Source organism: Arabidopsis thaliana, chromosome 5 (assembly GCF_000001735.4).
Source record: "Arabidopsis thaliana chromosome 5, partial sequence".
In the NCBI taxonomy this organism is placed as follows: domain Eukaryota; kingdom Viridiplantae; phylum Streptophyta; class Magnoliopsida; order Brassicales; family Brassicaceae; genus Arabidopsis; species Arabidopsis thaliana.
In genome coordinates, this window is record NC_003076.8 from 4,162,294 (window position 1) to 4,176,505 (window position 14,212).

General features: G+C 36.9%; 4 protein-coding genes and 1 long non-coding RNA gene across 7 annotated transcripts; 2 read left to right on the forward strand and 3 right to left on the reverse strand.

The window, feature by feature from the left end:
- Window positions 1-80: 80 nt before the first annotated feature.
- On the reverse strand, window positions 81-2,630 carry Pnsl5 (cyclophilin 20-2). Of its 2 annotated transcripts, none has more exons than NM_121315.3 (6): window positions 2,404-2,630; window positions 2,098-2,310; window positions 1,711-1,953; window positions 1,073-1,127; window positions 793-878; window positions 81-579 (listed from the first exon to the last, which is right to left on the reverse strand). In NM_121315.3, the coding sequence occupies exons 1-6, from the start codon at window positions 2,425-2,427 to the stop codon at window positions 421-423; spliced, it is 780 nt and encodes a 259-aa protein (NP_196816.1). In that variant the 5' UTR covers window positions 2,428-2,630; the 3' UTR covers window positions 81-420. The 2 variants fall into 2 exon arrangements, with proteins under 2 accessions (NP_196816.1, NP_001190299.1); NM_001203370.1 differs by having other exon boundaries at window positions 226-579; window positions 2,098-2,298; window positions 2,404-2,501.
- A 1,685-nt stretch (window positions 2,631-4,315) lies between these two features.
- Window positions 4,316-8,350, forward strand: AT5G13130 (Histidine kinase-, DNA gyrase B-, and HSP90-like ATPase family protein). 2 transcript variants are annotated; one of them, NM_121316.2, is made up of 17 exons: window positions 4,329-4,741; window positions 4,828-4,940; window positions 5,095-5,269; window positions 5,358-5,442; window positions 5,528-5,603; window positions 5,695-5,823; window positions 5,896-5,994; window positions 6,094-6,195; window positions 6,291-6,449; window positions 6,537-6,632; window positions 6,704-6,867; window positions 6,958-7,147; window positions 7,224-7,303; window positions 7,388-7,502; window positions 7,588-7,659; window positions 7,749-7,871; window positions 7,963-8,224. In NM_121316.2, the coding sequence occupies exons 1-17, from the start codon at window positions 4,462-4,464 to the stop codon at window positions 8,029-8,031; spliced, it is 2,127 nt and encodes a 708-aa protein (NP_196817.2). In that variant the 5' UTR covers window positions 4,329-4,461; the 3' UTR covers window positions 8,032-8,224. The 2 variants fall into 2 exon arrangements, with proteins under 2 accessions (NP_001190300.1, NP_196817.2); NM_001203371.1 differs by lacking the exon at window positions 7,749-7,871 and having other exon boundaries at window positions 4,316-4,741; window positions 6,291-6,632; window positions 7,963-8,350.
- AT5G13140 (Pollen Ole e 1 allergen and extensin family protein) lies at window positions 8,267-9,661 on the reverse strand. The gene is made up of 2 exons (NM_121317.3): window positions 9,262-9,661; window positions 8,267-9,008 (listed from the first exon to the last, which is right to left on the reverse strand). Exons 1-2 carry the CDS (start codon window positions 9,449-9,451, stop codon window positions 8,395-8,397), a joined length of 804 nt encoding a protein of 267 aa, NP_196818.1. The 5' UTR covers window positions 9,452-9,661; the 3' UTR covers window positions 8,267-8,394.
- Window positions 9,622-9,829, forward strand: AT5G01955. The gene has a single exon (NR_142560.1). It is a non-coding gene; the product is annotated as an other RNA (long non-coding RNA).
- A 611-nt stretch (window positions 9,830-10,440) lies between these two features.
- EXO70C1 (exocyst subunit exo70 family protein C1) lies at window positions 10,441-13,069 on the reverse strand. The gene has a single exon (NM_121318.3). The coding sequence runs from the start codon at window positions 12,635-12,637 to the stop codon at window positions 10,676-10,678; it is 1,962 nt and encodes a 653-aa protein (NP_196819.1). The 5' UTR covers window positions 12,638-13,069; the 3' UTR covers window positions 10,441-10,675.
- Between the last annotated feature and the right edge of the window lie 1,143 nt (window positions 13,070-14,212).

A 14,212-nucleotide genomic window follows, 5' to 3' on the forward strand; every position in this document is an offset into this window, starting at 1 on the left:
AGGCCAATTTCACTACTCAAAATGAAATCCGGGATCAAATCCGGGCAGCGGAATATTTTTTGTTTCAATTGTTGTTCTTACTTTTTTATGAAGAGATCGGACTTTAAATACAAATTGCTCGTATACCAAACCAACAAATCCGCTGTATTACACAGACCAATTTCACAACTGCATCGACTACTCTTGAATCTTCAGATTTTGTATCTTAGTAATGCAACTGAACCGCTATAACACAATGGTTAATTTCGAAACAAACCAATGAAATGAAATATGAGTTCAACACCCGGCAGCGGAATACTATTTCTTTCTTAAATTTTTGGAAGAAGGGGATACAAATCCATTACACAAAAGAAAGGGTTGTAAAATGCAAAAACAAGCTCCATCTCATGTCTACAAGATTTTGGTTAAATGATCTTACTTTTAAGCTTCAGACATTGGAAGTTGACCACAGTCTGCTATCACCACTTTCTTTCTGGGACGGTCTCCTCTGTCTGTCTCTTGTTCCTCTATCAGCTTCACCACTTCCATTCCTTCTATTACTTGCCCGAACACCACATGTCTTCCGTCCAACCATGACGTCTGTCCACATCGTTATCGCATATTAATTTGATATACACTAAATTTCCCAACAAAGCTTGGATGGTTCTTCGTTTCCAATTTCAAAACTCTACTCTTTAGGTTATATTATTGGATTCTATATACTGTAATACCTGTGTTCTTTATTGTTGATGCTCGCTTGCCTACGTATAACTTCTAATTTAACAATAGGCCTTAACCAGAGGGAGATTTTACCTTAATAGTGCAGATAAAGAACTGACTTCCATTTGTATTAGGGCCAGCATTTGCCATACTTAGAACTCCTGGTCCGACATGGGATACTGCAGCGTATAGCACATTATTACTTTCATGAATTTTATAAAACTGAAGGTTTGGTATATATTATACTCAGCTCAGCTAAAAAGAGAATGCAGAAATGTTTAGTTAAAATGCATTACCACTGATAAATATGAATGCTAAAGCACAGCTGGGGAGAATGAAGAAGAAGGAAACAAGTGAAAAAGGATAGACTTACACTTGAAATTCTCATCCTTGAATGTACGGCCATATACACTTTTACCTCCAGTTCCCTGCTCAACAATTAGACTTCTGTATCATTATTATGGAATTCTCCTAGCAGTTACTAGAAGAATCTTCGGTAACTGAGATGGGCAGAAACAGAAAATAACAATATATTTCTACCGAGCTACAGCTAGTTGCATACCCACGAACCAGTATATAAGTTCCCTACAGCCCAGGTATTATCTATATAGAAAAGAACAAAAGTCTAAGATTAACAGGGGTTGTTCTTCTAAAGCCACTGATCTACAAATCAGAGAGCCAGCTATCAGAAAGATTGTCTGTAGAAAGCTCTCCAAAGGTCAGGCTTTTTCCTATTAATGTACCCAAACATGTGCTTTCAAGAGCGACTCTAAATCCGTACAAGTAAGAACTTAAGCATCCTTCCTTATCGAGAAAGATTTGACTTATACTATGTACCACATCCAAGAAATTAATAAACATCCTGCCATCCTGATATGAGACAGCTTACTTTACTTTGTGATTTGGCAGAAAATAAGATGAACCAAAGTAAATCAAAAGAAACATAATATGGACCGCAAGTCAGCTAACAAGAAACTGGTGCTGCCAAGGAATTCAGCCAGAAAAACTCACATTGCCCTTCTCAAAGTCTCCTCCCTGAATCATGAAATCTCTGATGACACGATGGAATGTAGAACCCTTGTAGCCAAATCCCTTTTCACCTGTGCATAGAGCACGAAAGTTCTCCACAGTTTGGGGAACATCATCACCATACAATCCAATAACAATCCTCCCAGCTAACTTCCCCACTGGATTGCCAACACTTATATCGAAATACACCTTGTGTGTTATTTTCGATTGCGGTTCAGTAACCACCTGGAATACAAAATCCACATCATATTATGATTCCATAGCTTTTAGTAAATCTAATGGAAAAAAAAAACTAAGAGTAAGCTGAATAAAACAACCAATTCCATCAAATGACATCAGTGACTAACAAGATATGAGAGAATCCCTAACCTCAGCATTGGATTGAACAGAGAAACAGCGGTGGTTTCTTTTGGTATAAGACGTGTGAAGGAGGAGCGATGAGGCGGAGAAGGGAGTTGAAGACGAGAACGAGATTGAATCGAAGGAAGATTTGGTGCGCAATCGGAAAGAGGTAGATGTGAAAGCGGAGGTATTGATCGGAGAAAGTCTTCGTGGAGGAGCTGAGAGCGACTTCGGATTTGACTATGATGATAACCGAAAATTAGAGCAGGAGAAGCAGAAGAAGCGGAAAGGTAAAACAAAATCAAAAGTACAAAAGGGAAAAATTAAACGCACCAGAGTCATCGACAAGGTCGCCATTGGAGCTCAAAACTCTTGCTCGCGTTTGTTGGCAAAAATGGTAGGTGAAGGTGAAGGTGACGATGAGCGAGTGATAGCACGAAAGAGTCTGAGAAATACATTCCATGGTTATTTACAGTTATGCCCCTGCCGGTTACGTGGCTTCGCATCGAGTCAATTTTGAGTGGGTCAGGTCAGCCGATCCTATGAAGCATATTTACCTGTGCAAAGTGCAAACAAAGAAAAACTCATCGTATCAAAATGACACTAATCTCATAAACTAAAATACAAACCTACTATAAGAAAATAGTGTGTTCACTATTTCTGATATTTATTTAATATAAGAAAATAAAACCATAAATACAAATCAAAAATATTTTTTCAAAACAAAATATGCATCGCGCGGAAATTAACCGAGTCATATAAAAAAATTATAAATTAATACAGTTATAAGATTATATGTTGTCATTCATTACGGAAATAGAAGGTAGAGTTGATCTTGGGCTCAAGCAAGTAAAAGGCATCAACAATATTTATATAGTAGTAAACGACATCAATTTTTTTGTACCATGTATAATTTAACGGTTAAACGAAATATAGTTCAGTGTTAATTCCGTATAACATGAATTGGTAACATGCTCAATTCTCAAGACTGATTATTTGCAATTTTTTTAAAAAAATTGGGCTTTAAGCTTTTTAAAAAAAATCTAACTTCATGTTTTAATCCATATTATTGATACAAATTTTCTCTTAAAATTAGTATTTATATGGTAAAATTTTGAAAACATATTGGAAATTTCTTAGAAGTTACAAAAGTTTAGTGACAATATGACGAAATTTTTCGATGAACAGTTCTAAAAAACAACAAAATTGTGTAAATCTAAAGAATATTTATTTCAAAAAGGGAGAAAAAGAGGGAATGTCATTTGTTACTAAACAAAATGTAATAAAGTTATAGTAGAGAGGCTTTAGAGCAAGTTAAAACTAATTAAACCTTGTATCTGAGACCAACTCCAACGGCAGCCTCTAAGGGGCTTTTGAGGGTTGGTCCCTTGAATTATATAGCCCAAAATAAATTAGAAATCAGTTTAATTGAGAGGGTTGTTTCTCTCTTACGGTATTTTTCAAACAACAAAGGGACCCTACATGGCAAACTTCTATTGGTGGAGAGGGAAGAGAAGGAAAAATATGACCCAATTTTTTTCTTTTCATTTCGGTTGAATTGTTTTCATTTCGTTATTTCCATTTACGATGGCGATGTCAATGTTGATGAAAGATGATATGTGTCGAGCTCCTCATCATAGGGCGTAATAATCAAATCAAAGACTAAATTGAAAAAAATCGTTTGGTGCATCTAAATTCATACTACCAGAATCAACCATCTCTTCACAAGTTATTTTAACTACTCTACAGATATGTCTTCAAATCTCGGTAATTTTATGGTCTCTCGTGCTCGAGTTCGTGATCGGGCTATGCATCAACAATTGAAAGGTGATTTGGTTGAGCATATATAACACAAATTTGGTGGGAATCAAACTAACTACTAATTGTTATTCCGATTCTCAATATTCATTTCTTGTAGGTTTAAAATTTTAGTATTTGTATTAATTATTAAATTTTATAAAATAGAATATTTATAATTTTCATTTTAATAATATTTTTTACTATAAGAAACTCACTAAAAATTTCTACCATTAAACCAAGAAAAATTAAGAGACCAACAAAATCTCTTAAATTCAAATCTCAAATTTTAAAATTAAAAAAATTGGAAAAAACCTATTAAAAGTTTAACCATTAGGGTTGCTCTAATAACACAGATGGGCCTGTGAGTTACGAAATTGGGGCCGGGAAGCTGGACGGTTTTATTTGTAAGTCGCGCCACTCACTTTTCTATAAAGACGCTCCCACTACTTGAAGAGTCTGTGTGTCGTGCGTGTCTCACGTCTCTCTCTCCTCTCTCCCACTTCAAGCTGCTTCAAAACCCTAGAAGCTTCTACTGCAACCACGGATTCTTCTCAAATCAAGTCCAATAAACCACTGTTAGTGATCGGAGACATGGCCGAATCTGGCAGTACTAACCCTAAATCCCCATCCGTTGTTCCCGATTCGACTCTCGGTGGACTGAAGAGAGATTTAAGAAACTATCACGACGGTGATGATTCTAATAACTTGTCTATCAAGAAATCGAAGACCACGAAGATGGAGAATAACTGTCGAGAAATCGTTCCTTTGGATGTAACACCATTGTCGATCGTGCCACCGGACACTCCAAAGCTCTCTAGACAGTTTTGGAAAGCTGGCGATGATGATGAAGCTGCGCCTGTACCTCTTTATTGTAATTGACACTTGATCTCAACCTATTGTGAATTTCAGATCTTTCTTGGGATTCGAAACCCTAATTTGTGTGTTGCATGCAAGTAGGTAGCAATGATGCGGCGGTTAGGGTTCATCCTCAATTTCTTCATGCAAACGCCACAAGCCACAAATGGGCTCTTGGAGCTTTAGCTGAACTTCTAGACAATTCTCTTGACGAGGTTTGTATATATTTCATCTTTATTCAAAACATTGATAATATTTTTCTTTTAGCAAGAAATAGTCTTTCTTGGTCAACTTGTTTTCGCAAATTTATAGATTTTGAAATCAAGTTTTGTATAACATAAGTTTATGTTTGATAAATTTGCAACACAGGTAAGTAATGGGGCTACATATGTTCATGTTGATTCGACAATAAATAAAAGAGACGGAAAAAGCAGCATTCTTATAGTTGAAGACAATGGAGGTGGGATGAATCCGAGTACGTTTAGAGAGTGCCTTTCTTTGGGGTATTCAAGGAAACGCAATATGGCTAATAGAGTTGGTCAATGTAAGCATCTCAAATTCATTGTCTTTATTAGTTTTAGCTCTGCTCGTGGCATTAACTAATCTTCAAATTTGTAAAACAAACAATGAAGATGGGAATGGATTCAAAACTAGTACAATGAGGCTTGGTGCTGATGCAATTGTCTTCTCACGTTCTCGAGGAATCAATGGAAATAAGTGAGTCATTTCACAACATCTTTATGTTATCTACTCTTGGTTTACGCGTTTTCGATCTTAACTGTGTTTCTTATCACTGTTTCAGTCCGACACAGAGCATTGGTATGCTATCATATACGTTTCTTTACGAGACAAGAAAATGTGAAGCAATTGTCCCCACGGTAGAGTCGTAGAGATAAAATTACTTCTTATGCAAATTGCTCTTCTTCTCAAAACATTAAGTCTAAAACTCTTTTTCTTTTCTCTGCTTAGGTTGATTATGAGTTGGTAGATAACAAATGGAAGGAGATAGTTTATAACTCCACAAATGAGTGGCTTGATAATTTAGAGACTATATTGAGGTGGTCGCCTTATCTATCCCAACAAGATTTATTGGACCAGGTTTGTTGTATATACTTTTCTTCAATCACAAAACTATCTTTTATCGTATCTCATACTTGTTAAATTGTACAGTTTAATCACCTAGAAGAGCAAGGTACTCGGATCGTGATTTATAACTTATGGGAAGATGATGAAGGGAAGATGGAACTTGATTTTGATACAGATCCTCATGTAATATCACTTACCAAGACTTTTTTTAATACAGTCACTTTTAGGACTAATAGATGTAAGTAGTAATGTAACAGATGGTGATGTGTGAATTGTCTACAGGATATTCAACTCAGAGGTGTGAACAGAGATGAGAAGAACATCGATATGGCTAAAACTTATCCTAACTCAAGGCATTTCCTGACTTATCGACACTCGCTACGTGTATGATGTTTCATGTTTCTTAACACAAATCCAATTTGTTATTTCTTCTTCTTTAAGTTTTCATTCACCATTGTCTGGTTTTTGTTTTTATGTAGAGTTATGCATCAATTCTGTACCTCAAACGTCCGGATAATTTCAGAATCATTCTTCGTGGCGAAGATGTCGAACATCACAGCGTCTTAGACGACATGATGAAGATTGAAGAGAAAACATACAAACCTATGCGTTCTCCAGAATGGCCAGATCAAGAAGAGGTATTACCTTACCTTACCTTAGTCTCACTTTTCATAATCTTAAAACACTCTCAAAAATTTCTCTTATGTTTTCAAAAAATACTCCAGATGGTTGCTTCTCTAAAGCTTGGCTTTGTGAAAGATGCTCATCATCACATCGACATACAAGGTTTCAATGTTTACCATAAGAACCGGCTTATCAAGGTGACTGATAATAATTCCAGCCGAGTTAGGCTTGATATTGTTAGTACTTATCTTAACTTCATTTTCTTCAGCCATTTTGGAGGGTTTGGAATGCTGCTGGAAGTGATGGACGTGGCGTTATTGGAATATTGGAAGCTAATTTCATACAACCAGCTCATAATAAGCAAGGATTTGAGCGAACCGTCGTTCTTGCTAAACTCGAAAGCCGATTGGTCACACACCAAAAGAACTATTGGTATTATCATCGTATATTCTCGCCACTACTACTATTAGATTTGAGGTTTTGGACTTTCTCTTAAGTTATTATTATCTTTCTGTTTGATAGGTCTTCAAGGTGTCACGAAATTGGTTATGCTCCAAGAAGGAAACAAAAGAATTATGAAAGTAGCGTTACAGAAACCCCTCGACCTTTCAACAACATAAACGTTGTTAAGGGATCTTCTTCTAGTACTCCAGTACCAGTTCGAGTATTCAGGCCAAATGTTGAACCATCTGGAAGAAACCAAATCCCTCAGGTTGAAATAAACTTCTTTTAGTAACCATAATGTGTTATAATATATGAGTCTCTAATAAAATCTCGCTTCAATATAGGTTGAAACACGAGAAAGGAGTTTTGACATCAATCCTGAGATCGGGGCTAAGAACAGAAGCTATTATGGGCTTGGGATAAGGTGTTTTTTCTCTCTCTGATGTTTCTTCTGATTCTGAAATAATGTTATCTTCGGTACTAATTTAGTTTAAATTCTCTCTTACAGTAGTTTCAAAGAAACAGGCTCAGTTAATCTAGAAGCAGAGTTGCAGAAGGTGAAACAGGAATCAGCCAAACTAGTCTCTGAGCTGCAGAGACAAAAACAACTGCTTGAGTTGCAAGTAAACCTTTTTTTTTTTCTTACAACATTAGTCTTTGTTTTTTTTTGGCGATAATGATCTTCATCGTTTGAATATAATGAACCAGCTCCAGGAGTCAAAAGCTAAGATCCAAAACTTGGAAAAGGCGCAGAGGGAGAAAGAAGTGCTTGAGTTGCAAGTAAAGATTCTTTTATCTTACAAATTTCTCTTTTAGGTCATTTTTTGGCAACATTTAAAAAATGTCGTTGTTTAAAATGATGAACCCAGCTTAAGGAGTCAAAAGCTAGGATCCAAAACTTGGAAAATCGGCAGGAGGGAGTAAGTACTATCTTTCAACAAGAAAGAGCCCGCAGAGATGTAACTGAGGATGGCTTAAGGAAAAAACTACGGGTTAGTCCTATTGTAATTACCATATAGTGGAAATATCCCATTTTATTTTAGACATATCCACGCATACTCAAATCATTTGATAATGTAACAGGAAGCTTCTGATGTCATCGATGGGCTAAGGAAGCAAGTGGATACCTTCAAAGGAAAACGCATTTTGTAAACACAGTTTCAAGATCAGTACTCTTTTCTAGTTTGTTTTTTTGGTTTTAAGTTTTAAGGGTTTGTACATAAACTTCTCTCCTTAAGCAGAATGTAATGTATATTATGTAGACTTAGGGACTTTTGTGAAAGACCCCAACTCAAAATGTAAGCAGGCAGTGGTTTTTTGCTAATCAAGGTCAAGCATGCATATCTTATATCAAATCCATCAAAACTGTCCTCCTTAAACCAATTCTTAATCTTCTGTAAGTGAAGAATAATTACACATTAATAAGTAATCATATCACAAACACATACAATCAACCCTAAACAGAGGTGATCACCAAGAAAATAAAAAACAGAGGAATCCAAATATGGAGTGTCCCTAAGGATTATGATCTCCTGGAGGAAAACGTGGAAGATAAGGTATCCAAGTGACCGGATTTTTCCAATCGAAAGCCGGCAATGCCAGATTCGGGTTTCCGAAAGGTAAAGAAGGGAAAGGGAAAGACGGAAAAGGCGGTAGAGTTGGCAATGGAGGTAGATCCGGATATGGCCAAGGGAACCAATACGGTGCCAAATAAGGCCAGAAGAATTTCGAATCTCTAAACTTCTTCTCCACCTTCTCGTCCTTTCGGTGATGTTTCTTCCCTCCGTTTCCACACAATGATGTGTTTTTGTGAGGAGGTTTATAGCTTAGTGCGCTTAAGCTGTAGATACAGACACGATCTTGCTTTGATTTGATGGATACTTCGTTGGTTGCAGTTTGGAAAACAGGGATGCTGCAGCCTCCGTTGTCGTCAGAGGAGGTTTTGAGTATCTTGGCACTGCATTGTGATGATATAGCGATTCCGTCGACACAATCGATGCCATCTACGTGAGGGATCTCGAGCTTGTACACGCCACTTCTGTTTGTTGTTCTGTTTACTGATATGTTCACTTCCTCTGCTGTTTTTGGTGAACTTGCTTTGAATCTACATGTCACATGAACTTCCACACCTGAGAGAGAACAGATCCGAATCAAATCGGAACTGTACCGAAAAATCAATCTGAAAACCAAATCAAGATAAGATTGTTCCATTTGTGACCTTGCAAGAAAAATAGCTCTGTTTTTGAGAAAGTGTTCATGGAAACCGAAATTGTACCAAACCGAATAAAATGGTTGTCAGTTTCTATATTCATAAACCGAAAGTTGAATAACCAAATTGACCAATACTAAATCCTAAGGACAGTTCATGTAAAAAGCTCTGACCTTGTAAGAAATAGCTTTGTCTTGAGAAAGTGTTGATAGAACACGTGTCACAGTAGACAACTCCGACTACGGTGATGCGAGAAGAAGGATCCAAGCTTCCTTCCGGTGATGGCCGGCCACGACCACGGCCTAAAGCTTGATGTGTCAAGCAAGAAGCCAGAAACAGAAGATAGAGGAGAGGAAGATACATTGTGGCTAATCCTCACTCGCTCTCTCTATTGTTCTTTTTGATGATAATGTATGTGTATGTATGTGTGATTGCAATATATTCAGCCCGTGATTGATTTTTGACCCCAACCACACTGTTTAACCAAAATTCTTTTTCCACTACCAAACAAAGACATGTGAAGAGCGTTTTTTGGCTCATTCTGGTGTTACATAGTGAGAAATGATCATGTAGAAGAAATTTATTTTGGATCCTTTACTCAAAAGAGTTTCTCTTTTCTTACTTATACAGATCTGTAACCCAACATCTTATGAGCCAAACCTCAATTATTTTTAAATTGTGTCCCTACGTTTTTGAAATAATGACAGTTATCTACATACTTGTCTTGGTTGATTTATGGGTTTTAGTACTTTCTTGTGAGGCAAGTCTTTTAGCTAACTCCACTCTTGGGAAGACTTGAAATTCTGACAAAGTCAGATAATGACCATACTTTGCGTCTACAAATGTATGAAGCTCGTGGGGTTGTGTGTGTGGCTTCAGAGCCTTCAATAACGCCAAACTATCGGCCATCTCATATAATTTGGATCCAAGCCCATACCTTCCGAAATTAAGAGAAATGTCTAAAGCCTATCTTATTTCTACAAAAATGTTCAACATCAACATCTTTCTTGATATTTTCTTCTTTAGTTGTTTCTGTTTGATTCTGTTTGAATCGATTCTCCCATCTCTAGTGCCTAATAATTTGGCCATGGATTCAAGATCCATGCTATTACCGCAACACTTCACCATCTATCAGTATTTATCGAATATACTAAGTAAACTTTATCACATAATCAAGTTTTCCATATAAGAATAAGATCACCAAGGATCGTTACAACAAAAAACTCAAATATATCATAAGATCAACTTAATCATGAATTATTATCATTTAAATCACAAATTTTCAAAATACATTTTAAAGATAATTTCGTGCCTTTAACCCTAAAGTAGTTCTAAACAATTTCGCTCACAACCTGTTCAAACAGGAAATCAAAACATAGACATATATAACAGTAAGAAAAATAATAAAAACTCAAACTTTTAAAAGTAAGAAAGAAAAGAAATCAAAAAGTTTTCACGGTAGCTTCTCATGGGTTCTATAAACAAGAAGGTAATGAAAGATAACGATAGAAGTTTTGAGGTAAAAAAAAAGAAGCAAAAGGAACAAGTAGGGTTTTTTTTTCTCCTCATAGCTTAAGAGACAAGGAGTTATCTCTTGCGTGCCATAGAAGTTGGGTTGCCATCAAACAAGTCATCAATGAAAGATTCAATATCCTCAGGCTGATACTTAACATACTTATCCGTCTGTTTCCCTGAATCAAGATGTTGCTTATACCTCCCAAAGAAAGACCGATAAGCCGGAATCACCAACGACGAAATCGACACCCTTAGCTCCGATTGCATCTGCTCATCACTCACAATCCAAGTGCTCTGCGTCTTGTGAATCTCATCGAACATAGCATTGAAAATCTTAAACCTCTCCTTCAAAACCGGCTTCGACACCTTCCCGTTCACCTGTAACCCTTCTTGATTCATACACTGTAACACTTTCCCCCAAGTCTCTCTCTGGTAACTCTTATGATACTGTCTCAGCTCCGTAGATCTCTTCCTCGTCCATGACTGTCCCATCAAATCCCTTATCTCGATAGACCCTTTAATCTTCTGCAAAATGTATCTTCCATTATTCATCAAGAATATAAATCTCAGTGATGGGTCTCTGTACAGTCTCGATTTGATCTCAAGATTTGCGTCAAGCAATTCCATCACCCTTATCATTTGTCTAGCGAAAGCTGAAACTTTGTACTCTTCATCGTCTTCTCGTTGCTGCTGCCTAGGTTTGGTCTCTGGTTCAGGTTTGTTATCTGTTTGATTCGCTTCATAGTGTTGGAACACTTGGTCTAATGTTTCTTTATACTCACAAGCGTATTTGAGGTAGTTCATGGTGTAACGTGTTAATGGATGAACTGCGCCGCTCGGTACCGGAGTTCGTCCATTATCGCTCTTTATCGACTTCTCTAGCTCTCCGAATATCGTCACTGCTGCTTCTCCTAGCCGCGTCTGAGCCAGTTTAATCTCCTGGATCAAATCTGAATCAGATTGTTCCACCGCAGGAATCAAATCACGAAGCGTCTCGTACATGTCTAAGAACTTGAAAAGCTTCTCCGACGACCGTTTCGTCAGCACCACCGCACCGGAGAAATCAAGAAACCGGATTGTAACAGCGGAGACCAAACCGGTGAAAAGACGTTTACGGACAGAGGAATGATCTTGATCCGGAAAGACGGCGTTACAGAGAGAAAGCTCGCCGGGGAAAAGCACGGTGGAGCAACGGCGAACGATTGAGATCCACGAAGCGATTTCACCTTCGAGAGATTCCCAACCTATTCTCTGCACGTCTTCAACGTTGATCCCTTCGAATCCAACCTCGGTTAGCTCTTCCTTGAACGCGTGCCGTCTCGACATTTCGTATGACATACAACACTCTGCTTCGTAACCGGCGGAGATCATCGCTCCGGCGATCTTTTTCAACGTCGAGATCGATTCCGGTGAAAAATCATGGAAACTTTCTTCCTCTGCCTCCTCATGGTCTTGTAAAACGCATCGATCTGAATCATTTGTTGAAGAATTGTTGTGATCGGAATTGCTCCCGTCGTGGTGGTTGTTGTTGTTGTTGTTCTTCTTCTCCTCCTCTCTGGAACGATCTAGAAGATGACGAAACTCTTCGTCGAGAAGAGAAACAGCACGGTGTTGAACCGAACTCGCCCGGTTTAACCAAGAAGAAACCGGTGTTGAATCTAATTTAAGCTCTCTCAATCTCATAACCGATTTCGAAATCCGGTTAACGGCGTCGATGAATACAGAGTCCTCTGTTTCGTCCCGCCCAAGCCCGGAAGATTCCATTTTTGACACCAATGAATCCACCGCCTCCGGGAATGACTCCACCGCTGGTGAGATCTCTCCTAACGGATCTTTCTCGGAAGAAAGTGTTTGAATGAAATCGACGACGGCTTCCATCACCTCGACGAGGCTATGTTCGGAGGATTCCGATTGTGATTCCGGCGTCGATGAATGCAGTTCATCGGAATGTTGTTTATTCTCGTGATCTTCAGATTTGTGATCATGATTTTCCGATGATTCATTTGCGTGATGGTGATTTCCAGATTTCTCCATTTTTCGCCGGGAAAAATTTTAAAACCCTATCTAACTGTTTTTTTCTCTGTTTTTGTTTTTTTTTTGTCTTTTTTTTTTGGTGTTTTTGAGGAAATTAAGATGGGGAAAAAATGGGAAGAATGGAGGAGATTAGTGTGAGGATTATTCTTAATAATCCATTATTAGAGTTTCTTTCTTTCTTCTTCGAAGATACTAATTGTGAATTTTTCTTCTCTGTTTTAGTTATTATATATTTTCTCTTTTATTTCTGAGGTTCGTTTTTTTGGGTATCCATTGGCCGTTGACCGAGAAGGGAAAGGTTATGCGTCTCACGATCTCTCCAATTTTTTTTTAATTGTACTTTATATATTAAGGAATTAATCAAACTCAGCCTGATCAAACTTGAGGTTTATTTATAATGTGTTGGAAAAATTATGTAATATTATGATTCAGCAATTTAGTTTATATTTGGGCTTATGTCATATACTCTGTGATCCAAGGGTATATTGTGTGAGTCCAGGGCTGGAAGCCTAAAGCTAAATATATTTGATGAGGCCTTTGTCTGTTTCTTTCATGTTTGTTTTATAAAGTCTACTATGCTTTGCATATTTTAGCCAATGACCGGACTCACTTGTATGCTTCAAATCTGGATTTTGCTCTTTGTTCCACTAAAATCATGCAACAAACAAACAAACAAAATTGCTACACCAAAATTACTTCTTATGTTTTTCCGCAATTTAAGCAAATTGTGCATCTAAGTTTTAGTCAAACCAATCATGCATTTGACGAGCATGGTATAATCGTTGATTGAGGCTGACGATCAAGGATCTATGAAATATGTTTACACCATCATTTGATTGGTAAATGACACGTTATCTTAACCAGAGGTTGATTGATAATAGTTTGATTGATAGTTAATACTTTTGATTGATAATCAGTTAATGCTGATTGTCAATTCCTTTCTTTTTTAAATGACTATATAACTAAACTGATAAGCGCTGCTAAATATTTGGTTCTCGCGTATGAGACTATAAATAGCAATATCTAGCAAGACATGAAAATGCAAGCTATAGTTTCGTTCTCTGCTTCAAGACCAAAGCAAAGTTATCTTTTTGTAGTGTTGTGGTATAGAGTTTGCTAGAGAAAAAAGGGGATATATCCTGAGTTTTACAAGTCATGTTGTGCAATCAGGGGGAAAATTAATCCACTTGTACAATAGGTGAAGGTAAAAATTAAGTTTTGACTGAGAGAACCAAAAAGACTTATAGGAGATTATGAGTTCAAGTGTCAACACTATCATCACTTTAATTTTACAAGGGTAAATGAGTTTAAAACAATTGTTTGGTGATTAATGACAACATTTCTATGACCAAAAACTATTTATAGAAATTCAAAAAAAAAAATATATATATATACTCTCAAAAAGTTTTATAAAAAGAAACTGAAGAAATATGATTTTATGTAAAGTGATTAAAAATAAGTAATAAGTTTTTTTTACTAATTTTGTTATTTTGACAGCAGAAAGAAGATTTGTTTGCTTAAATTAACAAAAAGAAAAAGAAAAGAAGTTAATTTGCTTGTATTGAAGATAATCTC

What these genes read in the sequence shown, in the direction of transcription:
- Pnsl5 (NM_121315.3), bottom strand. Translation starts at nt 2,427, where the DNA reads ATGGCGACCTTGTCGATGACTCTG. An exon ending in GAGACTTTGAGAAGGGCAAT is followed by an intron (nt 1,128 to 1,710) that starts GTGAGTTTTTCT and finishes ATTGTTGAGCAG; the next exon opens with GGAACTGGAGGTAAAAGTGT. An exon ending in CAAGGATGAGAATTTCAAGT is followed by an intron (nt 879 to 1,072) that starts GTAAGTCTATCC and finishes TATACGCTGCAG; the next exon opens with TATCCCATGTCGGACCAGGA.
- AT5G13130 (NM_121316.2), top strand. Translation starts at nt 4,462, where the DNA reads ATGGCCGAATCTGGCAGTACTAACCCTAAATCCCCATCCGTTGTTCCC. An exon ending in TGCGCCTGTACCTCTTTATT is followed by an intron (nt 4,742 to 4,827) that starts GTAATTGACACT and finishes GCATGCAAGTAG; the next exon opens with GTAGCAATGATGCGGCGGTT. An exon ending in ATTTTGATACAGATCCTCAT is followed by an intron (nt 5,995 to 6,093) that starts GTAATATCACTT and finishes AATTGTCTACAG; the next exon opens with GATATTCAACTCAGAGGTGT.
- AT5G13140 (NM_121317.3), bottom strand. Translation starts at nt 9,451, where the DNA reads ATGTATCTTCCTCTCCTCTATCTTCTGTTTCTGGCTTCTTGCTTGACA. An exon ending in ACAAAGCTATTTCTTACAAG is followed by an intron (nt 9,009 to 9,261) that starts GTCAGAGCTTTT and finishes GTTCTCTCTCAG; the next exon opens with GTGTGGAAGTTCATGTGACA.
- EXO70C1 (NM_121318.3), bottom strand. Translation starts at nt 12,637, where the DNA reads ATGGAGAAATCTGGAAATCACCATCACGCAAATGAATCATCGGAAAAT.